The 24,431-nt window shown below is 35.6% G+C and overlaps 4 protein-coding genes across 5 annotated transcripts; 3 read left to right on the top strand and 1 right to left on the bottom strand.

Annotated features, from left to right (window-relative positions):
* The first annotated feature begins 4,053 nt into the window (after positions 1 to 4,053).
* plcxd1.1 (phosphatidylinositol-specific phospholipase C, X domain containing 1, tandem duplicate 1) lies at positions 4,054 to 10,554 on the top strand. Of its 2 annotated transcripts, XM_082190199.1 has the most exons (7): positions 4,054 to 4,554; positions 5,199 to 5,319; positions 5,659 to 5,801; positions 7,019 to 7,147; positions 7,364 to 7,519; positions 7,629 to 7,809; positions 9,401 to 10,554. In XM_082190199.1, the coding sequence occupies exons 2-7, from the start codon at positions 5,208 to 5,210 to the stop codon at positions 9,655 to 9,657; spliced, it is 978 nt and encodes a 325-aa protein (XP_082046325.1). In that variant the 5' UTR covers positions 4,054 to 4,554; positions 5,199 to 5,207; the 3' UTR covers positions 9,658 to 10,554. The 2 variants fall into 2 exon arrangements, with proteins under 2 accessions (XP_082046325.1, XP_082046326.1); XM_082190200.1 differs by lacking the exon at positions 7,019 to 7,147.
* Positions 10,555 to 11,711: 1,157 nt separating this feature from the next.
* Positions 11,712 to 16,224, top strand: plcxd1.2 (phospholipase C, X domain containing 1, tandem duplicate 2). The gene is made up of 6 exons (XM_082137411.1): positions 11,712 to 12,108; positions 12,799 to 12,935; positions 13,123 to 13,251; positions 13,371 to 13,526; positions 14,874 to 15,060; positions 15,153 to 16,224. Exons 1-6 carry the CDS (start codon positions 12,033 to 12,035, stop codon positions 15,383 to 15,385), a joined length of 918 nt encoding a protein of 305 aa, XP_081993537.1. The 5' UTR covers positions 11,712 to 12,032; the 3' UTR covers positions 15,386 to 16,224.
* Positions 16,225 to 16,403: 179 nt separating this feature from the next.
* gtpbp6 (GTP binding protein 6 (putative)) lies at positions 16,404 to 20,526 on the bottom strand. Its single transcript, XM_082137399.1, has 10 exons — positions 19,940 to 20,526; positions 19,718 to 19,855; positions 19,562 to 19,632; positions 19,231 to 19,361; positions 18,455 to 18,525; positions 18,213 to 18,371; positions 17,924 to 18,132; positions 17,310 to 17,458; positions 16,625 to 16,777; positions 16,404 to 16,543 (listed from the first exon to the last, which is right to left on the bottom strand). The coding sequence occupies exons 1-10, from the start codon at positions 20,343 to 20,345 to the stop codon at positions 16,417 to 16,419; spliced, it is 1,614 nt and encodes a 537-aa protein (XP_081993525.1). The 5' UTR covers positions 20,346 to 20,526; the 3' UTR covers positions 16,404 to 16,416.
* Positions 20,527 to 20,753: 227 nt separating this feature from the next.
* Positions 20,754 to 24,126, top strand: nit2 (nitrilase family, member 2). Its single transcript, XM_082137414.1, has 10 exons — positions 20,754 to 20,903; positions 21,371 to 21,489; positions 21,759 to 21,879; positions 21,966 to 22,054; positions 22,568 to 22,661; positions 23,163 to 23,237; positions 23,326 to 23,404; positions 23,493 to 23,591; positions 23,681 to 23,736; positions 23,832 to 24,126. The coding sequence occupies exons 1-10, from the start codon at positions 20,876 to 20,878 to the stop codon at positions 23,924 to 23,926; spliced, it is 855 nt and encodes a 284-aa protein (XP_081993540.1). The 5' UTR covers positions 20,754 to 20,875; the 3' UTR covers positions 23,927 to 24,126.
* Positions 24,127 to 24,431: the final 305 nt, after the last annotated feature.

Consider the following 24,431-nt stretch of genomic DNA (forward strand, 5'->3'; position numbering starts at 1 on the left):
CTCGAGAGAGACGTGGTATTTTAGCACAAGAAAAGTAACACGTGTTTTGGCATAAAAGCATTCATATGTCCATCCGAGTCAGTCAAATAAACTGGGCTCTAAAAAATACTGAGAGCTCCTAAGACCCAAGCACTGACTTTTGTCCTCTGTAGAGGACATTATATTTTAAGTATGGATGTACTGTACATTCAGGAATTTTCAGAGATACTAAATGTTTGGAGGTTTGACTATGACAACTCCTATTCCTTGGTCTTTAAAATGACAAGGAACAGGTAATTATCATTTAAATCTGACTAATTTTCAAGTTGTTCGTCATGATTAAACTTCTCAGAAGAACATTATGTCCTTTTAGTGGACAAGACTTGCAGCATGTTTATCAGGCATTTTGGGGAGACACAAGTGAATAGGAAAATGAATTTATATATTCTTATGAAATAGGAGCCAAGTTATTACTCCCATTATTACATTACTGCATGTTGAACCAAGAACACATTAATATGCAAATTAGATACAATGTATAGAGACATTGTATAGACTGGGACTACCCATTTATGGCCATGTTTACACACATATTGTGTAAAGTAAAATAGTATTTAAAATCATGTTATATATTTCATAACATTGTTGAGAATCATCAAAATTTGGTTAAAAATAAGCCTGAAACCAATCCATTTTCATCAATTTTTAGAATGAAAAAACAAACATTGTTTTTGCTTAAGCCTATATGTCTTTTAACTTTTTTTAATAACTACAGAGGACATAGCATAAATATAAATAAAATATATTATCAAAAATCCTTTTGTTTCTTCTGATCCAATGTATTGACAAAAAAACTAAATTCATAAAACATTTTTTTGTCTGGTTCTCAGGAGGTCATACTATTCAAAGAGTTTTAAAGACTTTTATGCACATTAAATTGATCAAAAGTGACAGTAAAGACATCTATAATGTTATGAAAGATATCAAATAAATCCTGTTTAATTTGAACTTTCTACTCTTCAAAGAATCCTGAAAAAATGCATCATGGTATCCACAATAATATAAAGCTTCACAACTCTTGTTGATAATAATAAGATAATATAATACAGTAAATATATTCACACCCTGAAGAAGGCTGTTTGCGCCGCTACGCGTGGGTTGCTTCTCCTTATGTTTTTTATTTTTTCTATTATGAAATAGCCAGTAAAATAAAGGCTTTTTAAATAATTTTGAAGAAGAGTGCCTTGGATTCTCTCTTTTCCACATTTATTTGAATTCCCGACCCCAAAGAGCACCTTCAAACATCTGACTGAACTCCCTGAGCACCCTGGACACTTTTTGTCTTTAATAATAAACCAACATTTTTATTTTTGTCTAAAAATAAAAAATACAGTATAAACTGCATTTTTCCCCCCAATCAAATAAATGCAGCATTCGTGAACATGAGATTTTGCAACGTTAGTGTGCATCCGCCACTTCAAATTGTGAAGTCACAAGTCATGTTCACGTAAAGCTCTAAAGCAGTAATTCGTCTGTCATTTTCCTTCAACCTCATTCTTCTCCAGGAGCCCTCTGGCTAGTCCAAATGGAAGTGTTCTCCACAGTTTTAATCATTTTCTTCGCTCCAGAAACCCCAATTTCTGCACTCTGTGGTGTTTCCTCAGGCTGTACCTGTCTCCTGCTGTCAACTAACACAATGAGAGAGAACTCGATAATGAGTGAATCACTTCTGAAGCGGTTTCGTTTGGTCATATAAATTGTGCTCACTGGTAAGAACAGTTAAAATCTTTGATTGCTAATGTAAGTGTCTTACCGTCATACCTGTGCGTGCCACATTTAAAGTCATCAGATTATGCTTAACTTGCTTCAGCAGAGTAGTGTGTATCATTCATTATTGCTGCCTGAGACATTACATTTTCACTTAAATATTGATATGGATGGATAAATAATGCTGAGCTCAGCTGTCATCTGATGTTCTTTTCAAGCTTAACCAAGTTATCTTCTGACTCAACTGATTCTTTTGGTTGAACGGCTGCTGTGTTAGCTAGGAGCTGGAGCAGGAGCTGCCTAAGGCGTATTGATCATTTGAAGAAAAAGCTGAGTTTGACTACAGTGTTAAACAGCACAGCACTCGCTCTGTTGAGAAATAAATATAAATCAGGTAAAAGAAACATCCACTTCTGTAGCTTTCATAGGGATAATAACATACAGTCAGATGGCCCTTATAGCCCCCCCCCCCCCCCCAAAAAAAAAACACTGGACCTTGGCGCTAAGAGAGAGCTGTAAAATAACATTTAATATAGTTCTGAGCATGCTCATTTAGAAGTTCTGTTTGCAAATGTATGTCCATGACTGATGTTACGGTAATGCTAATTGTCAGTGCAATTATAGTTTAAGTACTAAATGCACTGAGTACTCCGGAACAAGTGTAAAATTGTGTGTATCACCTTGTAATAGTCTTATCATAGATAACAATATTGATGTACTTTGTTCAACGTCGACATTACAAAGTATAAATTAATTTTAGCATTGTAGAAAGTTAAGTCATTCTTTTATAAACCGTCACGTAACCTTTTTAGTCTTGGTTTAGCAATAAAGAACTAGATCAGGATACCAAACCGCAGCAATGATCCATCTGCTCTGTGTAGTTTCAGTGAACAGGTGTGTTTGACTGGAGCTGGATGAAAAAGTTTCCAGAAAAAATAACACTCAAGTAAGTACAGATACTCAAAAAGTGTAGCCTACTTAAGTACAGTACTCAAGTCAAGTACACATTTCAAACATGTAGAGCAGTAACAATTTATTCATTGATGGGATGTTTATTTTTCCAAAGTATAGCTATAGGCCTTCTAGAAAACTGACACTGTACCTACTAAAAATTATTTCACCTTAAAAGCTGTAATTTTGTTAATTTTTCTATTATGAGGAATGAGATTTGCCTGGTGGACTCTAATGTGATAAAAAAAAATATGCACCCATTAGTATCTTTCTATTACCATGTGTATAATCTAACTAGAGCCACTGAAGGATTGCAGCTTGGAGCACAAAGACTGAATGCCATCTGCTTGTGTTCTGTATTAATGTAATGAACATTAGACTATTCTTATCGCTGTTTGACAATTTGCATAATGTGAAAAAGTCCTATTGTGCTATGGCTGAAGTACTATATTGTCTTGTTTTCCAATCTTTGTCTTTAAAAAGGGGGGTTGTGACATAATACAAGACAAAGAACCCCTTGGAGCCACTCCATTCTGTTCTTATGGAATTTCAGTGCAGTTAAAGGAAGGTTAACTGGAGTCACTGTGTGATAGTGAACTGGATTAAGTTGGCTTTGTCAAATTGAAAGCAATGAAACTGCACAGCTGGAATGAATAGGTTCCATTGGGCTAATTTATTTTTCAGAGTTCTTTTCCTGAAGATGTTAAATGTAAATGTAACTGAAAAAATTAATCTGAATAATGTGCTATAGAAATGTCTCTTCTGTAGTCATACTATGAGGTATTAGAGAAAAGTCCTGTGTCATCGCGAAACACTATTTCTCTTACAACACTGAGGTCAGCAGTTTAGCATTCTCATTCTGTCTCCCTCACAGCAGCAGAGCTGTGTGGTGACTGCATCATCAGTCCCATCTAGAGAAAACAGGTAATTAAACTTGTCCAACCAGTTGTATTCTGTATTAAAGAATGGCTGTGTTGCTGACACACTCATTTCTCGCTTGAACCATTGTCTCATTATAAAGTAGAAATGAAACCACTCCTTCGCCCGCTCTCATGACAAAATACGAATCCTACTATGGGTAAGGTTTATGAATATTAATGACGCAAGGGCGACGACGCTACCATGCGTCCAGCCAAATACTTTAATTAATATTCATGAGCGAAGTTTTTCATTTGTAAATTGTAAGCTGTCTCTCCAACGTCTGCCTTTTAGCAAATCATTTTGCTCTACGTCTCGTTACGTCATTGATATTCATAAGTCAAGTTCAGCAAATCATTTCGTGCTACTAGCCGAAGCGTCTCGTCACGTAATAAATATTCATGACACAAGCCTTCACCGTAGTATGTTTCTGAAAGTGTCAGCCTGACCGGGAGGAGAATGCAGTGGTCAAGTACGCCGTTTTTATCATCATTTATTTTCTCTAATACCTCTTCAGTGGACAAATGATGAAAACGTCCAGTTGTACGTATATTCGTTTGATGATTGAAATGAAAGGAAAACTCTGAAACAAGTTTAATTTGATCATTACACGAAGAAGAGAGTTTCTTCCGGACTATATTGGTTATCAACGCGGGATTTTGTTGTGGATACCCTGCCCTGTTCAACCTTGTGCCGCCAATGACAAGTTTAGCGCCGATTAACATCGACCTCACTTTTACACGACCACTATGGTGCTATGGGAATCAATGAAGTGGACGAATATATATATCATTTCCTCGCAGCATCCGAGTCCTTCAGCATCGGAATCTGTTGAAGCCGGTATACTGTCCTGTATTCACGTGCCAAGTCTACCGAATGAACTTTAAAGATCATTGCTGAAATATTTTTCCTGGACTAAGAAACAACATTTAAAGCCTGGTAAATCCTGATATTTTATTTCTCATTACAGTGCACATTTCATATAATATCATTTGAATGAAATCCTGTATTTGCATAGCCACTGGTCTTTTCCCTGCTAAACAAACCACAATGAATTTCCATTGCTGGTTTGGCGTTGGTCTACTCTAGATGGCGGACCAGCAACATGAAGCTGCTTGACCTAGGCTAGGGGGACTTCCTGGTTAATAGGAATAGTTTACTTAAAAATGTAAATGCTGTCATCATTTACTCACCCTCTTGTTGTTTCAAACCTGTATGAATTTCTTTCTTCTGCCGCGCACAAAATAAGATATTTTAAAGAATGTTGGTAACCAGACAGTTGATGGACCCCATTGACTTCCTTAGTAGGAGAAAAAAAAAATACTTTGGTTTGAATGGTTACTGACATTCTTCAAAATATCTTTTGTGTTCAGCAGAAGAAAGAAATTCATACAGGTTTGAAACAATTTGAGGGTGAGTAAATGATGACAGAATTTTTATTTTTAAGCCTATTCCTTTAACTATGCTGGAGTCTTTTTTTAACAGGGTGGTCACTTTGTGTTTATTTGGGATATTTATCAAAGTTTAAGATTGAAGTTGAATGAAATACAGTACACATTCTCTCAACTTTTACATTTTGACAGATATCCAAGATGACATCGGCGATCAGCCAAGTGTCATTGAGTGAGCTGCCCATGGATAACTGGATGGCCAATCTGCCCAGTGCACTGTGGGATACCCCTCTCTGTTACATGGCTATTCCAGGTATTTAACCTCACTTTTTCATTTATATGTTCACTAACCGCATGCAAAATCTTTTTCTTAATATGCACCTCTGAGTACTGAAAAATATTTTTGTGAGGATTTGACTTTCTATCATATCTTGCCACAATGATAGAATTTGTATGGTTTAAATTGAATATAAATCCACAGCTATATTTTGAAAGTGTGGATATTGTTATTTTTGGAGGGTGCCATTGTACTTGATGAGAGTGACCGCGAATTTTACGGTCTGCTTATTTGCTTAGACAGTTTAGTTCATTAGCCTACCATTAATGCTCATGGTCAATGTGTCATTGTCCATGTCATTGTTGTGGTTTGTAGGGAGCCATAATGCCATAACCTACTGCCTGGATAAGAACGACCGCTCTCCAGTGGACCTCACTCAACCAGATATGTTGCAAAAGCTGGACAAGTACATGAAACCCATCATAAGGCCATTTGTATACAAATGGGCAATAGCACAGGTACGTAGTTATGATCTGATTGTGGTTATTCGATCTAATTGCAATTATTTGAGTTAACTGCAATAAGTGTGAAGTGAACATTTTAATCATGTTTTGCCTCCCAAATAAGGGAAATTATATTGCAGTTACATAATATTCTATTATAAATAACTAATTATATAAATATTATTAATTTTCACAGCATTAAAGTAAATCATATGCGCCTGTTTTATTATAAATGTTATTATTATGACCGATTCTAAGTAAAAAATAAGCTTAACTGTAACCATTTCTCTAACGTTGGTGGGGTCCAAAGGGGGGGGGGGTGGTAATTAGTCTTTTTATTTAAAGGAATTAATGGATTAAAAGGTATTTAAAGGAAAAAAGAATGTAAAAGAAGTTAGGTCTAATTGTAGTTGTGAAGTGATTTAAACTTTGTAATAATATTTTAATTAAATTGTTAATTGCAATTATTTGTACGACAATTAATTGTCAATTAAAAATTCATAATCGTGACAGGCTTAGTTTGTTGTCACTGTTTTCGGATTGTGCATTTGCATTTTTTTGATTAGTCATAATTTCACAATCTCCATTATATGTTTCTGTATTTTCCATTAAATTACTTGGAACCATTTACAATTGGTCAATTACACGAACAAAATAGTAAAGTGTCTGGGTTCATTGAAAGCCTTGGTGTTCTTCAAATGTTGAAATACAAAAATCATTAATACTAAAAGCAGAGAAGGCATGATCAAATTCTTTACATTCAACAATTTTGACTTTGTCACAAAAAAAAAAAAAAAAAACCAACTCCATAATGTCTAAACACATAACATCTGAAATAAATGCAGTTATGTTGGGTATGGTATCCCTCACGAGGTAATAGACCAATTTATGTGAGCATGCATCAGCAGATTCCTGTAGAGCACGAGTCTCTGAAATCTATCAGCATGAGAGCCAATAAATTGCCGTCTGTTGTCGTGGAGAAATCAATCAAACACTCAGCTTTGCTACTATGATAGCTTTGAAAGCACAATTAGATGGAATAGTTATGACAAAAGTAACATTGATGGATGAGCTTTGTCCCAAATCTATTGGATAGATAAAAATCAATATAGATACAGTTACGTATTTACAGAGATGGTCATGTCACTTTCAATGGTTTCACTCACATTGTTTGTCTCCATCTTTACTGCACCTGCATTGTTAATGAATGTGCTTTACATTATTTACCATAGGAGTCTTGCATTAGGGAGCAGTTAGATTGTGGAGTGCGATACTGTGACCTGAGGATAGCACATAGGCCCAATGACAGCTCAAATGATCTCTACTTCTACCATGGTGTTTATACCACTATGACTGTGGAGGTAAGACTATGAAAACAATTGATCGAACAAATTATGTACATTTAAAAGACTGCCAAGGCGTTTAATGATTTACAATATAGCATAACATTTCCCAGTATCTGTTATTTGTGCATTTTGATATGTGCAGTGTAGTTCTAATTTGTTAAAGTTTGATGTTTGAAGAATAGAAATAAATGCTTTTTAATTGAATCTAACTAATTTATTGTGTTATTTCAGAAAGTATTAAAAGAGATCAGAGAGTGGTTGGATGTTCATCCAAAGGAGGTAGTCATCCTCTCATTTAGCCACTTCCTTGACCTCAATCAAGAGCTTCACACACTGCTTGTCTCAACTATAAAGAGTGTTTTTGATTCCAAACTCTGCCCGAGAATGGTATGTATCAATAATAATTAAAAAAAAAGGATGATGGGAACTATATACAATATAAGTAAAAATATATTTCCAATGCGTTATGAAAATATACTTCTGATTTTTCTGTCAGGATCGTGTGACATTACGGACATTATGGAGCCAGGGACATCAAGTTATCGTTTCATATGAGGACAATATTGCCAACTGGCACAGAGAATTGTGGTTACATATACCTTATTGGTGGGCCAACAAGTGCAAGGCTGAAGCACTGATCGAGGAATTTGAACGTAGAAAACAAAATGGCCGGCCAGGTAATTCTTAATGATATGCCATGAATGAATTATTGAATTTGTTTATTTATTCTCTTCATAAAAAAATCATCCATGGAAAAGTGAAAATGTTTTCTCTAACAATAATTCATAAGCTGTTATTTGATTATTCTCTTGATAAAAGAATCATCTTTGGAAAAGTGAAATGATTCCTGTAACAGTAACTCATAAGCTTTTATTTTATTTATTTTATTGATAAAATGATCATCCTTAGAAAAGAGAAAATGTTTCCTGTAACAAAAATTCGTAAGCTATTATTTTATTAATTATTCTCTTGATAATCTTTGGAAAAGTGAAATGTTTTCTGAAACACTAACTTGTTTTTATTATTTATTTATTTTTATTTATTTATTTTTATTCTCTCGATAAAACTATCATCCTTGGAAAAGATAAATGTTTCCTTAGACATTAAAGGTCCCATGGCATGAAAATTTCACTTTATTAGTTTTTTTAACATTAATATGAGTTCCCCTAGCCTGCCTATGGTCCCCCAGTGGCTAGAAATGGCGATAGGTGTAAACCAAGCCCTGAGTATCCTTCTCCGCCTTTGAGAAAATGAAAGCTCAGATGGGCCAATCTGTAATCTTCCCTATATGTCGTCATACGGGGAAAGGTTACCTCCCCTTTCTCTGCTTTGCCCGCCCAGAGAATTTGGCCCGCCCATGAGAAAATGAGCTACGACCGTGCAAGCGCGATATTGGTTTTTCCTCGAGAGACATCATGGCTTGCAAATGAGCGAAGCATGGCAGTTGCTCAGAGTTTGGATGTACAAATTAACACAAAAGTATTTTTTTAGTTCCTTCATCGGAGCCTCTGAAGAACCAGTGGGTTAATTTAATTTTCTTCAATGTATGTGGACATGGAGAAATTTGTCATTAAAAAATGAGCCAGAGTACAGTCTTCTCTAAACTACAAAGATTACTGATATAGATGCTAATACAGCTTGAGAAATATAGCAAATCAGAGCAACATGAAAAGCCAACAACGTAGGCTAGCGTTAGCTACATGATAATAACTGTAACAGCAAACATAAACAAACCAACTAAAGTACCATATCCAGACACAATATTTTAACCATTCGGAGACGTCCTGCTGTAGCCGTTGAGTTGCAACTTCTTCAGGTGTTTCTCAATCCGGATCAGATTCTGGGTCAAACTGGAAAGCTTGAACGACTGCGTGTCTATGAGCCATTGCAGTACATCCACTGTAAACGTTAGCGCATGGTACCGTGGCCACAAGCTGGTCAAGGCCACACCCCCACCCTCCACCTTGCCTCGCCTCTCTCCTCCTCATTAGCATTTAAAGCTACAGACACAGAAATGGCACGTCCTAAGGAAAGCTCATTGTGGGACTGGCTCGTAGTGGCTGTAATTCTGCACCAAGGCTGAATTTCGGGAAAGAGACTTCAGATACAGTATTAGGGGACCACTAAGGCCTATATAAAAGCATCCAAAAAGCAGCATGTCATAGGACCTTTAACTATAAACTTTTGTTTCATTTTCTTGACAAAATGATCATTCTTGTAAAAGTGAAATTAAACATCAGTTTCCATGCACACTATTTTTTTTTACAGGCGGCTTTTTTGTGACTGGCATCAATCTTACTGAAGATCTGAAGTACATATGCTCCCATCCCACAGAATCACTGAAGGATGTGGTGATGTCTACAAATCCCATGTTACTTAGCTGGGTCAAGCAACAGAAGCCTGGCTCTAACACCGACTCTCTCAACATCATAGCTGGGGACTTTGTGACAGAGAGCCAATTCATACCAACCGTTATTGCACTGAATGAAAATCTGCTCAACAGGACCATAATACCAGAGCCTTGACCCCCTTTAAGCCTGCACAATATATTTAACATTTGAAGAAAGAAGTGCTTCTCGTTCTTGTGATGTTTTTATACTAGTCAACTTTGCTCTTTTTTTATAAGGATGCTTACACTATAGAGTTTATGCTGCGTCAGCTCCATTAATTTTAATAGTTATGGTGCATTTTAAGGACTTTCCTTACCCTCAAAATGGATGCTGTCCATCAAACGCTCCATCATAGAGCTGTATCTAGTGTGTAAGCACCCTGAGGGTGATAGATCATTTTGAGTTATGGGTAGAATAATGTAATGCACTGACTTTTATGACTTGAATTTACTGTCTTAAGCTTATTTATGCAGTCTCCAATATATACCTCTGATTTTGCAAAAATGTTGATCATTTTTAAGGTTCCAACATGTCACGATCAAGGTCCCGGTTACCTTACCACAACTTTATGTACAGTACAGCACCAGACACAAGCACATTACAGGACACAATAAGTTCCCTGGGAGCATCGGAGTTTCACAGTTTGAAGTTTGCATGAGAATTGCTGAAGACTACTCACTGCAAGCCTGCACAAATAGGATTATAAAACACTCAGGATTGTTCATTCTTTATGATCTATACTCTTTTCAACTTTCTACTGTGTGATGGCAATGGAAATATGATTCAAATAAGTAAATGTCTGCATGGTGCACACAATCAAATGCATGAAGAGACACTGGACTATTTCTGTGGTTGCACATACTGTATGTTCTCTGCCATAGTAGCATGCAATTTAAACCAGTTTAATCAATATATCAGTTTGCTTTACAAACAAATATGCTTATACTAAACAATATCAGCAGTTGAATGGGATATAAAATATTCACATTTAATATTTGAAGATTTTCAATAAATAAAACATATCTAACTATATTCATTCAATTGTTTGTATTTTTTTTTATTTTATTTTTTTTACTGTTTTCACACATATTTCCATTAAAAAAAATTGTTGTTGTTGTCTAATTCCTTGAAAAGATTTCAATATCCACCAAATTTGGCAAAGCCCTTCAGGTTGTTCTGGTTTAATGTTCGTTGTTGATGGTTTGAATCTGTCTTTCTGGTTTTGGAAAAGTTATTTTAGTTTTGAGACTAGCCCTAATTTATTCAAAGAATAAATACCTAATGCAATTAAATACCTAATATTATTTATAGTAATATTTATGACGTGTTTGAGTTTCAGTGTAAAAATAATAACAACAGGTGAGTTATTAATACTGAAGGATTCTCTGATTCTATCAGCACCCAAATAGAAAAAGCACTCAAGAGAGAGCAAGAATTAGCTGACATAGAAAGCGGTGTTTAACTATGCTTTGTTCTATTGATTATGGACTCTGCTGAAAGCCTTTAGTCAAAGTTAACCTTTGATAATGGGGGTTTTGTGTCTCTTTCCAGCTCAAAGATGATAAAATGATGAAAGGTCACCAGATTTCCAAACCTCAGTATGGAATAACATGTTGAAAAATTAGAGAGAGAGAGAAAAAGAAAACGAAACTAAATGAATATTGTGTTGTCACAGTATGTCTGGTATTAATGTTCTGGTAAAACTTGATTTGGTAAAAAATAAATAAATTAAACAACAGGATGGAAAAAGGAGCGTAGACAATTATCATGGGGGATTGACAGCTTTGAGAACGTCTACTTTAAAAAAAGGTTTTTTCTTTTCTTTTTTCTTTTTTTTTCTTTTTTTTTTTACGATAGCTGTAGGCTAATTTTGATTAGAAAAAAGGATAAAACACCATCAATATGCTTAATAAATTGTCAGTTTTTTATTGATTTATTTTTATCTCAGAAATTAGTAAAGTATCCAGTAACGTGGCTCTTAATGTGAGAAAAGAAAAATCTAATTTTTTATCTTTTGTGACTGTAATATTTTATCCAAAATATCTAGACTTAGTCAGGCTATATGACGGGGAAATGAAAATGCACTGCAGAACAGGAATGACCAAGAATTCTATCAAGTAAAGGAAAATGTGTTTTGGGGCGGTTTTAACAACTCATGAACGAAAAAGCCGTTCTGCAATGAGCTGTAAAGCGCGAGAGACTAAAGCAGCAGGGAACAAGGAAATAGCCCACAGAGCTAGCACGTCAAGAGTCTCTCATGTCAATCATAACACGTCAAAAACACTTTTATTTTGGTAGAAAAAGGAGTTCACTAACAGATGTAGTTAGGCTCTACATTTAAAAAGAGTTGGGCTTTGAGCCTCCTTATCGATGGTGTGTTATCTGTTGTTTCGCTCAAACACGGACGGTTTCAGCTGATCAACTCATTTTGTTTTATAACGCAGCCAGAGGCATTTGTGAAGAGCTACTGGAATACACTCCGGCAAACGGATCACATTAAAGAGGCTGAAATGAAATACGAGGAATGGATGTCATGTTTGCCAGAGAAACTGTGGGATGTCCCTTTAACGAAACTCTCAATACCAGGTGAGTGAGCCCCTGTGGAACGACAAGGAAAGTTAAACATTTTTTTAACTAGATGTAAAACCGGATGTTATTATGTTAATTATGTTATTATTATAAATGTTATTATTTAAACATATTATGCCATTTTTAATATTTTAACATTTCTTTAAAGTCACCATGAAATCAAAATCCACAATTATTTTTATGGGATAGAATTGTCGGATACTTTACTATTCACAAATACTAGCCTACCGGATTTATTATAGGCTAAATGATTTATCCATGAACATCATAATTTAAATTAATCTGCCCTCATAATCTTTAACCAAAATAACTTCCCCCACCTCTTGCTTACACGGCTCTTCTCTGATGACGTGATTAGTGGCATGAGGGCGGGACCACCTGTCAATCACTTGGGATCAAAGCAATAGCAAATGAGATGGACAAAATCAAGTCCCATCCTACATTTTATTTGTCCTACCATTATTATATAAATTACTGCATAATGTATTGTTCTTTACTTTCCAAATTATCATTCTGAAAATAAAAAACACACATCAAATACAGCTTTCTATTACATTTCTTTATCTTTTCTAAATAATCTCTACTAGATACAGTAATAAAACAGAAACTAGTCTCTTTTTGCTGTCCATAAAATTCACAGGGATTTGAAATGTTGAGTTTAATTCTTTCCAAAACATTTGTTTTCAGGTAGTCATGATGCAATGAGCTACTGTTTGGATATCACTTCTCCTCTGCTCCGGTCTGAGTCAGACACCTTCCGGTTGCTGGATGGAGTTTTCTGCCGCTTCACCCGACCAGCTATTTACAGATGGGCCACTACTCAGGCAGGCATATACCTCAAATATTGTATTATTTTGACTTCTTAAAATGCCTAATATTTCATAGTAGAGATACAACAAGTGTTTTTCCCATTGCGCTCTGTGTCAATATTTGTTGTAAAAATTAAAGCATTTTTACATGAGAAATGTATTTGTAACATCGTATCAAAGCCCCTTATTGTATTGCAAGCAGGTGCAAGACATTGTGGAGCAACTTACAGCAGGCATTCGATACTTTGATCTTCGAATTGCCAATAAACAGAATGATTCTTCCAAAGAGCTTTACTTCACTCATGTCATTTACACACATGCAACAGTCATTGTAAGTATATGCACATGTTGAGATGAATTAGCGATTTAAGTCTGCCATTTTATTCTTTCTTTCTTTCTTTTTTTAATTTTTTTTTTTTTGCTGCTTTATAAACATGTTTTGTTTTATAGAAAACTCTACAGACAGTTGCTTCATGGCTTGAATCTCATCCCAAAGAAATCGTCATTCTGGCTTGTAGACATTTCGAAGGGCTGGATCATAAACTGCATGAGGAATTCATCTATTCTCTGAAGAAAATCTTTGGCCCTAAGCTGTGCCCTAGCAATGTAAGAAACCATTTGGAATTTCAAACACAACAACGTTTTTCCTTAATATCATTCTGATGATTAATACTCTACTACAGGTCAAAAGATTAGAATAATTACGATTTTTAATGTGTTTGAAAGAAGTCTGGTAGGTTTACCAAGGCTGCATCAAAAATGCAGAAAAAACAGTAATACTGTGAAAGAACTGTGTTCTATTTTCATCTCTTTTAAAATGTAAATTAATTCTGTGATGCAAAGCTGAATATTCAGCAGCCATTACTCCAGTTGTCAGTGTCACATGATCCTTCAGAAATCATTCTAATATGCTGATTTAGTGTTTAAGAAACAATTCTTATTATTAACAATTTTGTAAACAGTTGAGCTGCTTAATATTTTCGTGAAAACCATAATACACTAGCATTCAAGAGTTTGAGGTAAACAGGGACACTTTCAATTGATCAAAAGTGGAGATATTTATCATATTACACAAGATTTGTGTGCCAATTAAATGCTGTTCTTTTCAACTTTTTATTCATCAAATAATCCTGGGGAAAAAAGCATCATGGTTTCAACAAAAAAATTTAAAAGGACAAAAACTATATTCAACATTAATATAGTTCAATAATAATTGATGATTAATTAGCACCAATAATAACGGATAATAAATGAACACCAAATCAGCATATCAGAATGATTTCTGAAGGATCACGTGGCACTGAAGACTGGAGTCATGATGCTGAAAATTCAGCTGTGCCATGACAAGAATAATTTTTTTTTTTTTTATATAAAATAAATAATCCAGATATTTTATTGTACAATTGTATGTTCAATATTATTGTCAACATTACTGTTTTTGCTGTATTTTTGATTAAATAAATGCAGCCCTGGTCAGCAACCTTTCAAAAACATAAAAAAAAATCCTGATCCCGTCCCTCTCCCTCTGTCCCACTTTGCTTCCTGTCTACTTACTGTCCTGTCATAATAAAGACAAAAAACGCAAAAATAAATCTTTAAAAAAACAATTATTCCAAACTTTTCAGTTAAATACATTAACCTGGGATAAAAATGGTTAGAGAGTCAGACTGGTAACCCAGTTTGCGGGTTCGACTCTCAATACCAGCAGGAAATTACTGAGGTGTCCTTGAGCAAGGCACCAAACCCCCAATCACTCCCCGGGCACTGCAGCAAATGTCTTCCCACAGCTCCGTGTGTATGTGGGTCCACGGTTTGCAGCGTGTGTGTGTTCACTACTCACTACTCCTAATACGTGTGTGCTAACTTGGATTGGTTAAATGCAGAGGACAAATTCCGAGTATGGGTTACCTAACTTTGCCTTCAAACGTCACTGTCACTTTCATATTTTTAAAGGAGCTCCCACTGACCTTGCGGAGCCTGTGGACATCAGGCTATCAAGTGGTTCTATCATATGAGGACCGCCAGTCAGTAGAACGCCATGTGGAGTTGTGGAAATCTATCCCGTACCTTTGGGCCAATAAGCCTGATGCAGAAGAGCTGATCCAGTATCTTGAATTGCGTAAACAGGATGGTCGACCTGGTGAGAAAAGCTTTTTAAAAATAAAAAAGATGGTTCCACGTACTTCTGGTCTTAAATCTCTGGTCTCTGATCAAAATATTTCTATTGCGCAGGGGGGTTTTTCGTAGCAGGCCTTAATTTGACGGCAGGTCGATGCTTCATCGCCTCGCACCCTCGGACATCTCTCCAAACTCTGACCCTGAAGAACTGGAACTGTGTGAGGAAATGGCTAGAAGATCAGAAACCAGGAGATGAACACTCAAGTCTAAACATAATAGCGGGCGACTTCATTGGACCCGTCCCATTTTGCTCTCTTGTTATTGCACTCAACAACAAACTGCTGTAATCAAGGAGCTGTTGAAGCACAATGTGTTTAGATGCAAGGTCTTTTAGGCGTTCTTCACAAACCCAGGTTTTACAACCAAAAGGCGGGTACACACTGTACGATTTATAGTAGTCCTTAACGACTGTTGCTTGTCAGTCCAACCATGATCCTCGCTGTAAGCCATGTCACATTGTAGGATCTCAGTTGTGATTAACGTCAGAATTTACAGCAGTCCAGAGGCACGCAAGCAGGCTCATCCAGAGTCAGCTGGTTTTAGCTGGTATCCCAGGCTGGTTTTAGAGGGGTTTTGGCTACTTTTTTAGCTAGTATTTTCAGCAGGGCGGTGACTGTGATCTGCATTTCATGCAGGATTGAAATGGTGGCTAGCAAACAAAAACACTCTCAAGCGTTAATTTTAATCATGGCACCTCTTGAAAAGAAAACTGGAAGAAAAGGAAGACGATGTGTGGAGCAAGTGGTGGTCTGTTGTCTCTCATTAATTGCGTCATCAGGTTCGGCGCTCCTATTGGTTTCTGATTTGACGGTTGTCGTAGGAGAAGACACTGCCAGAGTTTCGTCTGAGGTCAAATTTGATCGCAGTGGTCATTAATTGGCTGTCGGTAAACATGTCAAACTAGCGAATAAAGACTTCAGATTTTGGCCTAGGATCCGAGGAATCTTTTAGGATTCACAAAATTAGTCTCAGATGGCCAGATCGTGGCCAAAATCGTACAGTGTGAACCTGGCTAAGTATGCAGGTTAATGCCTAAATGTTTGTGCAATATTTAATCCTCAATGTGTTTACATATGCCTTTTACTGTATCATGCTGCTTAATAAAAAAAGAATTTGATAGACAAAATACATGAATTTTATAACAATATTGTTTATATTAACACAAAGCAACTTTGCTTCCTAATGTCAGATTTTATTGTAGTAAAATATAGGTTTTGAGCCATTTTAAATATACAAGCAAATAAATATTTACACATCATTATTGTGTGAATTATTTTGGACGATGTCGTTCTGGCTGTGAAACAGGGGCCAGCTGTTACTAGGTGACCTGAAACCTCTTCCTGTATCGGCCATATGCAGCTTGGCTAATGATGACTTTGACATTGGCGGTGCAGTCATCTCCAACATCATCTACCGCCTGAACCGTCGCCTCCTTATACAGCCAACTGTAAAGGGCAAAGGGCAACACATTAGCAAGTCTGTGGATAAAATAATTTAATCCATTATTCATTTTTTACTTAACTCACGCTAATTGAGGTGTGTTGAGCTGCACCTTGAGGGTCATTGTTTGTTTTCCGGTATACTTAACAACAGCTTCTTCAATCTTTTCTTTTAAGACCTCCAGTCCATGCTGTTTAAGAGCTGATATGGGGGTAACCTCAGGATCACTGGCCTCGTATCTGTAAAATGTATATAAAACATATTTATTAAATAATAATAATAAAATATCTCGCTCATGCAAAATGTCATTGCCTGGGAGTTGCTTTGTGGTTACTAAAGTGTAAGTGGTTTTTAAAAAAAGAAAAATTGAAATCTTCAGGTCACATTATATAAGGCATCATTTACAACTGTAGCGTAAAATTCAAGGTGAGTTATGTTTGGAAGTTTAATACTTAGGGTTTGAAAATAGTATCAGCAATATTGATTGTTTTAGCAAGCTCCACTAATAATAAAATTAATGGTAACACTTTATTTTATGGTGACATAGTTACACGTTACTATATGTACTTACTATATTAACAGTAAGTTATGCATAATTACACATAACTAACCCTAAACCAAACCCTAACTCTATAGTAAGTACATGTAGTTAATTAATATTACTTAGTACTTATTTGAGTTAGTACAATGTAACTACGTCACCTTAAAATAAAGTGTAACCAAATTAATTATTTGACTATTCCTTACTAAATGACTGGCTTTGTCTCTCACCCTTCAATGAGGTCGATCTTATTGTGCACCTCTATTATGGAGTTGAGTAGTCTTTCTGGAATCTGAAGATTCTTTAGGACATTCAGTACATTGACCTTTTGATTCACAGTTTCTGGATGACTGATGTCTCTCACATGAATTATGAGGTCCTGCAAAAGGAGAGGGTGTTAAAACTTCGGTAACACTTTACTATAGCCTTTATAGACAGTATCATGTGTTATAGAAGTATTTTTAATGCATCAATTATGTCTTGTAATGCATTGTATGGTCTCATGAATATTTGTAACCACAGTTATAATAATCTATTCATTGAACACACCTTTGTGTTCTATAATGTATTAAAACACATGACAAACAACCAATTTCAGATGTAACAAGTAATGTGCACATAGTATAATGATGCATTTTAACTTTGGTTACAATTATTTATGAAAAAGTATAATGCATTCACTGATCTATATAAATTTATCTAGATTAGTGAATGCATTATAACACACATTATGAATACCTTTAAAATGCATTATACATCAAGCCTTTAAGTAAAGTATTACAACATTTTCTATGACATCGCTAAAAATATAAAAGCTTTTTTGTGTTGTGTTTTGGGTACATACAGAATGTATCACATCCTCCAGTGTGGCAGAGAAAGAGTCAATAAGCTGGTGAGGGAGCTGGGACAAAAAGCCAATGGTGTCTACAAACAGTACAGTCATGTGACTTGGCAGCTGTCCGGCATGTACTGTAACATCCAGGGTGGCAAAGAGCTGGTCTTTAGGCTGAAGACCAGCATCTCCAGTCAGTGCTTTAATCAGAGTTGTTTTACCTTCAGAAACAAAGACTATTAATGCGTTTCGTTCAATCTCATATAACAGATGAACAAGTTCATATTTATCCAAACCTCACCACAGTTGGTGTAGCCCATGACAGAGATGGTAGGAAAGTCTTTGTGTTTGCGCTGGGAGCGCAGCAGGTGCCTCTTCTTCCTAAGTCGCTCCAGGGCCGATCGGATCTTCAGCTCTCGCTCCTTCAACAATCGCTGTTGCATTTCATACAAGGTTTCACCTGCAGACAACATTTTAGTTCCAGTTAAATACATTAACCTGGGATTAAAAATGCCCCTGGATTAAATTTAACAGTTTCCTTACCTGAGCCCATAATGTACCTTGAGCCGCCACCTTGCTGGTCTAAGTTTGCCATTTCATTTCTCAGGCGTGATCTTATTGTGTTCAAACAGAAAAAATATGTTAAATCTGTGTTTGGTTTTACTTATTAGTGTAATATGAAGGTTATTACCCCAGATTAATAATCAGCAAACTGGACAAAATAAAACTCACCCATTGGCTTTCATTGTGTCGCAAAGTACACTACCGTTCAAAAGTTTGGGTTTAGTAAGAAATTAAAACTTTTTTTTCCAGCAAGGATGCATTAAATTGACCAAAAGTGACAGTAAAGACATTTATAATGTTACAAAAAATTTCTATTTCAAATAAATGCTGTTCTTTTGAACTTTCTACACATCAAAAAATTCTGAAAAAATGTATAACAGTTTCCACAAAAATATTAAGCAGCTCACCTGGTTTTTTATATTGATATTAAGAAATGTTTCTCGAGTACCAAATCAGCATATTATAAATCTGAAAAGACTGGAGTAATGGCTGCTGTAAATACTGCTTTGCCATTAAAGGAATAAATTACATTTTAAAATGTATTTAAAAAAACAGTAAATTGTAATAATAAACACAATATGTGATATTTTGAGCACATAAATGCAGCCTTTGTGAGCATAAGAATCTTTATTCAAAATGAAAAAGAAGTACTAACCTTAAACTTTTGAACGGAAGTGTTTGCTAGGAAAGGATTCTTGATTTAATCAGGAAACAATATTGATAAGAAAAAGAGTGAACTAACAAACATAATATACCTGAGCAAGGGAATCTCTGCTAAAGAGATCTGCAGTTTGGCCTCTTTTGTTCTAGCGTTACATCGGAAAATATGCAGAACAAGTGAGTATCTATCAAGAACTTTTACTCCCCAGGCTTCCTGTAATTCTTTCTGAAACACAATAACACATTGTTACTGACATTTCAATTACAACAGTATTCAAAGTAGAACTTATTATGACAATATCACAGCCACAGAGAATCTAGTACTGTTTTATAGTAATTATAAATACATTTTCTTTTGTGCACAAGTTTAAGAAGCTTTTGAAGTGAGCATGTATGCAATAACAGTATCATGCTCTGAATACTCACTTCCGAGGAAGGTAAAAGACGCTCCACGTTCACAAAGACAGCTGTGACCTCAGGAGTAGCTCTGATCTTATCTTAGCAATGTATCAGAGCATATTAGAAAAGATGTCAATTTGTGTCTAAAATATATTATTTATTCAAAACCAGTAAGCTATATACCTGTAAGAGTCTGGAAGTTTCCCTTGCCGAAAATTCTTTTATTTTCTGGTGTCTTGGTGGAAAGGATGATCTTGTCAACAACGCTCCACTTGTGTAAAGTGTTCACCAGCCCAACAGCCTCTTCCATCTGAAGTGCCGCTGTTAAAGGGAACAACTCTGTATTCTGCAATATGTCACATTTATACACTAACTGAAATCAGTTCAAATAGTATTTTTTTTAACCTGTGGTCAGATACTGCTTTCTGCTGCCCCATTTCACATCAGGATGAACAATGAAGATCCTGTGGTCTTCTTTACCAATACCAGTGGGGATCTGCTGCTGGAACAGCTCCTCTATTTCAGCTTCATCAATTTCATCTTCCTCTTCCTCTGGATTGTTTTCTGTGCTGTGATTTTTGCTCTTGAACATGCAAGCTGTCAATGACAAAGTCCTTGCTGGCAGAACTGGAAGTGCAACCCCAGTCTTTAAACTTTGTCTTGTGCGTGGTAAGATAGAAGCAACTAATTTTGAAGAACATTGAAAAAATATGACTGGTTTACTTTTAGCAAAGTTCATGTACCACCTACCCAAGACATGTTTGCATAGAAACACATGTTTGGTCAGGATACTGATCTTGTTAAGATTCATCTGCTCAGGTTCAAGTTACAATATAATCAACGTCCAAAATATGCAAGCGATCTAGAGCGAAATCAGCAAGTGAGCCATTTATTTTACTGTACAACTAACTCTGCATTTATCAGGTTCACCCTTTACTGTCTATGGTTTCACCACGCATGTTTTGGTACGTCTTCCTCTCTTGTGTTTAAACACCGGTGTTTGTTCAACTGCGCCACCGATAGGATAGATGAGGTATAAAATAAACTCATTCTTTCTTTCTTTCTTTTTTCAAATGCGCGGTTATTTCAACTTCCTGAATTTTAATAAATTATACATAAACTGAGAAGAAATTTAAGTGTTTATGCTTTGTTGAATAGTTAAACATAATCCATTCACACACGAAGAAAAATATGACTTCCGACCTATTTTTTTTTTTTACAGTCTATGGCTCCGACAGAGGACTTTTATTTTGAACGTATTTTAGTGGGCGTAAAGTGTCCTGCAATGCATGACTGTCTGTTCTGTTTTTTACAGTCTATGGTTCTGAGCAGTACCCTGTTATGTCTGGTATCTTTAAGGCAATGTCGAGTGAGTAGATATATATATATTTTATATTATTCACATTGTTATGTCTTCGAATTATACCATTTCATATATTTTATTTGCTGATGGTTGCATCCTTCATTTCACTTTGCATTGAGAAGTTCACACTGGACTGATTAAATGTGCAAAATGTTTTAACTTAAAAACATTATATATATATATATATATATATATATATATATATATATATTTTTTTTTTTTACTACAGTTGTAGTTCACTTATCATGCGTTGACTGTGCTTTTAGCTTCAATCACCCAAACCTACAAAGAAACTAAAAACATTTTTTTTTTTTTTTTTTTTTGACTGCATCATCTGCTTTGACAAAAATACAAAAGCACAGAGTCCCAAATCAAAATCCAACAGATAAGAGACAGCTGGTTGAAAAAGTTGTAAGAGTGAATCATTTATGCTGGAGCAGCTAATAAACAAACTTGATCTTCTGCCCCCCTAGAGTTTCGTCTGGCTGTGGTGCAGTTACATGTGTCAAAGATTAAGGCTGACAACTTGGGAAGAGCACAACAACTTGTGAAGGAGGCTGCAGGCCAAGGTGCAAAAGTTGTAGTTTTACCTGTAAGTATTACATTCTCTATCTTAGATTATACAGTAGTCAACATTTGAAGGGGATCAAAACCTTTCATCAAAGTTATACGTGGATTTTGACCAATACCCGTTCGTGTCTTAAGACAACTTTGATTAACTTTTTTGATCCACTTTCAAATGTTGACTACTTTATATTACTCTTCACCACTGATGGATAATGAATGTGTTTGATTGCTACATAGACATTGGTTTATAGAACAGTATGACATTTAATAATCCTTTATCCATGTTTTTTGTAGGAGTGCTTCAACTCCCCTTATGGAACCGGGTTCTTTGCTGAGTATGCTGAGAAGATCCCAGGAGAGTCCACACAGGTGTTGTCAGAGGCAGCCAAGGAGTGTGGGGTCTATTTAGTGGGAGGTGAGACCCTCAGACACAAACCAGCACATTGGTGTGGTTGATGCCATTCATTTCTAGTCTCTTACATGATTGTGTCTATGTTGTAGGCTCCATTCCTGAGGAGGATAGAGGGAAGCTCTATAACACCTGCTCAGTTTTTGGACCTGATGGAAAGCTGCTTGTCAAACACAGGAAAGTGAGTAACAGTAAAAAACATTTATAATGTTATTAAAGATCTCAGCTTCAAATAAACGCTGTTCTTTTGAACTTTCTATTCAACAAAGGATCCTAAAAAAATCTATCACAGTTGACACAAAAATTTTAAGGAACACAATTGTTTTCAGCATTAATAATAAGAAGAAATGTTTCTTAAACTCAGAATATTAGAATCATTTAGGAAGGATCATGTGACACTGTGACTGAAGCCTAGAGTAATGGCTGCTGAAAATTCAGCTTTGCTATCATAGAATAAATTACTGTACATTTAAAAGAAAACATTTAATTTTTAAATTGTAATAATATTTCACAATTTTACTGAATTTTTGATTGAATAAATGCAACCTTTGTGACCATAAGATACTTAAAAACACTTAATATACTCAACTTTAAAGAAAACTTAACAACCCAACATATTTGAATGTTATTGTGTAAATATAAAATATTTCATATTTTATTAAATAAAATTTCATAATTTTGAAATTTCCTTCAGATTCACCTCTTTGATATTGATGTACCTGGGAAAATACGGTTTCAAGAGTCTGAAACCCTAAGTCCAGGAAACAGTTTATCCATGTTTGAAACACGTGAGTGTTATAGAAGTCTTCACCATGTTACCTATGGTTATATTAGTACTATATTGCTCATTGGCCAATATTAGAGATTTTTTTTAATACATTTATCAGTATCAATGAACCAGTATATATCTGAAGATACTAGATTTTTGTGCATACTTATTTCCCCTATTTTTACATTTAGTTGATTTGTAAAAACACTAATAAATGAATAACACTGTATATGTAATATTTAGCTAGTTTTAATCTGAATATCCATTTTCAATTTTGTACATTATACTTTTCTGATGCCTAAATTCACGTATAGCCTTTAAAACAATTGATTTAAGTTTTTTGTGTTTATTTTAAATGTATCTAGAAAATATATATTATCATTTCAATATTGGTCATTTATCAATTATTGCCTTATCAGTATTGGGCAGAATAGAAATATTGGTAAACATCTCCAATGTTACCTTTATATATTTACTCTCCCCAGATGTATACTCACACAGTTTATGTCTTTCTTTGCAGCATTTTGTAAAATAGGTGTGGGAATATGTTATGACATCAGGTTTGCAGAGCTTGCACAGATTTATGCCAAGAAAGGTGAGAGTTCTTAAAATGGTATATGTGAACGTTTGAATAAAATATAACTTATGCTTGATGTGATTTCTTCACATCTCTGTCTATGTAGGTTGCCAGCTTTTGGTATATCCTGGTGCCTTCAATATGACCACAGGACCAGCTCACTGGGAGCTTCTGCAGAGGGGCAGGTCAGTATCCCAGACCACCTAGACTTCCTGAACTATTCAGTTCTCCCTTCTCCATTCCCCTGTAAGACAGTCTGTGTCCTTTTCACAGGGCAGTAGATAATCAGGTATATGTGGCCACTGCTTCACCAGCAAGAGATGAGACCGCCAGCTATGTGGCCTGGGGTCACAGCTCTGTGGTTAATCCTTGGTAAGTGCTTTCTATCTTTTTTGCTACAGGTTATGCATACATTAGAATAGATTATCATGGTTTGGTACCTGTGCCTTCTTTCCTTGCAGGGGGGAGGTAATTACCAAAGCTGGGTCAGAGGAATCTGTTGTATATGCTGACATAGGTGAGTTTCATCAGTGTTTTACATGTATTTAAATTGTGAGCTATATAGAGCCATTTGAGCATAATGCAAATATACTCTTCCTCTTCTGCTTGTAGATCTGCAGTATTTGGCTGATGTGCGTCAGCAGATCCCAATCACTACACAGCGACGGAATGATCTATACAGTGTTAACAGTGTTCAGGAGGGCTGAACACCCGTACAGACGAAGCACTGCAGTGGACATTAAATCTTGATTTAGTCAGCACATGTCAGATGTTATGACTTCATCAGTGGAATGCGGGGAATCACACAACAGATGTTTTAATTGAACAGCAAGTGCCTCATAATTTGTACTCTTGCTGATGCTCTTACAATGAAAAATTATATTTGGAATAAATAAGAGGTCTTTCATTCCTTCTTTAACATCTTAATATAGTGGTTAAAACATTGGAAAGTTATTCCTGGACAGGTTTAGAGGTGCATTAGAAAAATATTAAGGATGATATTATTAAGTGTTACGGAACTGCGCCGAGACTTGGGGTTGTAGATCCATACGCAGCTTTATTGAGGGTAATTGCAATCCACATAACAAACATAGGGTCAAAACCCCAGGGCAATCCAGATAAAAACAGTCCAAGACACAGGGAAATTCAGGGAGACATGAAAACATGACACTGAAAACCAGAAATAAAGGCAGTGTAACGCATACAAGACTT

This window comes from Leuciscus leuciscus (assembly GCF_965113295.1).
Source record: "Leuciscus leuciscus genome assembly, chromosome: 14".
In the NCBI taxonomy this organism is placed as follows: Eukaryota; Metazoa; Chordata; class Actinopteri; order Cypriniformes; family Leuciscidae; genus Leuciscus; species Leuciscus leuciscus.

Excerpts from the sequence above, each read along its gene's own strand:
- plcxd1.1 (XM_082190199.1), top strand. The coding sequence starts at position 5,208 with ATGACATCGGCGATCAGCCAAGTGTCATTGAGTGAGCTGCCCATGGAT. Across the intron at positions 5,320-5,658 it reads CTGTTACATGGCTATTCCAG|GGAGCCATAATGCCATAACC; the intron begins GTATTTAACCTC and ends TGTGGTTTGTAG. Across the intron at positions 7,520-7,628 it reads CCAAACTCTGCCCGAGAATG|GATCGTGTGACATTACGGAC; the intron begins GTATGTATCAAT and ends TTTTTCTGTCAG.
- plcxd1.2 (XM_082137411.1), top strand. The coding sequence starts at position 12,033 with ATGAAATACGAGGAATGGATGTCATGTTTGCCAGAGAAACTGTGGGAT. Across the intron at positions 12,109-12,798 it reads AACGAAACTCTCAATACCAG|GTAGTCATGATGCAATGAGC; the intron begins GTGAGTGAGCCC and ends ATTTGTTTTCAG. Across the intron at positions 12,936-13,122 it reads ACAGATGGGCCACTACTCAG|GTGCAAGACATTGTGGAGCA; the intron begins GCAGGCATATAC and ends TATTGCAAGCAG.
- nit2 (XM_082137414.1), top strand. The coding sequence starts at position 20,876 with ATGTCTGGTATCTTTAAGGCAATGTCGA. Across the intron at positions 22,055-22,567 it reads TGCTTGTCAAACACAGGAAA|ATTCACCTCTTTGATATTGA; the intron begins GTGAGTAACAGT and ends AATTTCCTTCAG. Across the intron at positions 23,737-23,831 it reads TGTTGTATATGCTGACATAG|ATCTGCAGTATTTGGCTGAT; the intron begins GTGAGTTTCATC and ends TTCTGCTTGTAG.
- gtpbp6 (XM_082137399.1), bottom strand. The coding sequence starts at position 20,345 with ATGAATCTTAACAAGATCAGTATCCTGACCAAACATGTGTTTCTATGC. Across the intron at positions 18,372-18,454 it reads AAGGTACATTATGGGCTCAG|GTGAAACCTTGTATGAAATG; the intron begins GTAAGGAAACTG and ends TGTTGTCTGCAG. Across the intron at positions 17,459-17,923 it reads TGGAGGATGTGATACATTCT|GACCTCATAATTCATGTGAG; the intron begins GTATGTACCCAA and ends CTCCTTTTGCAG.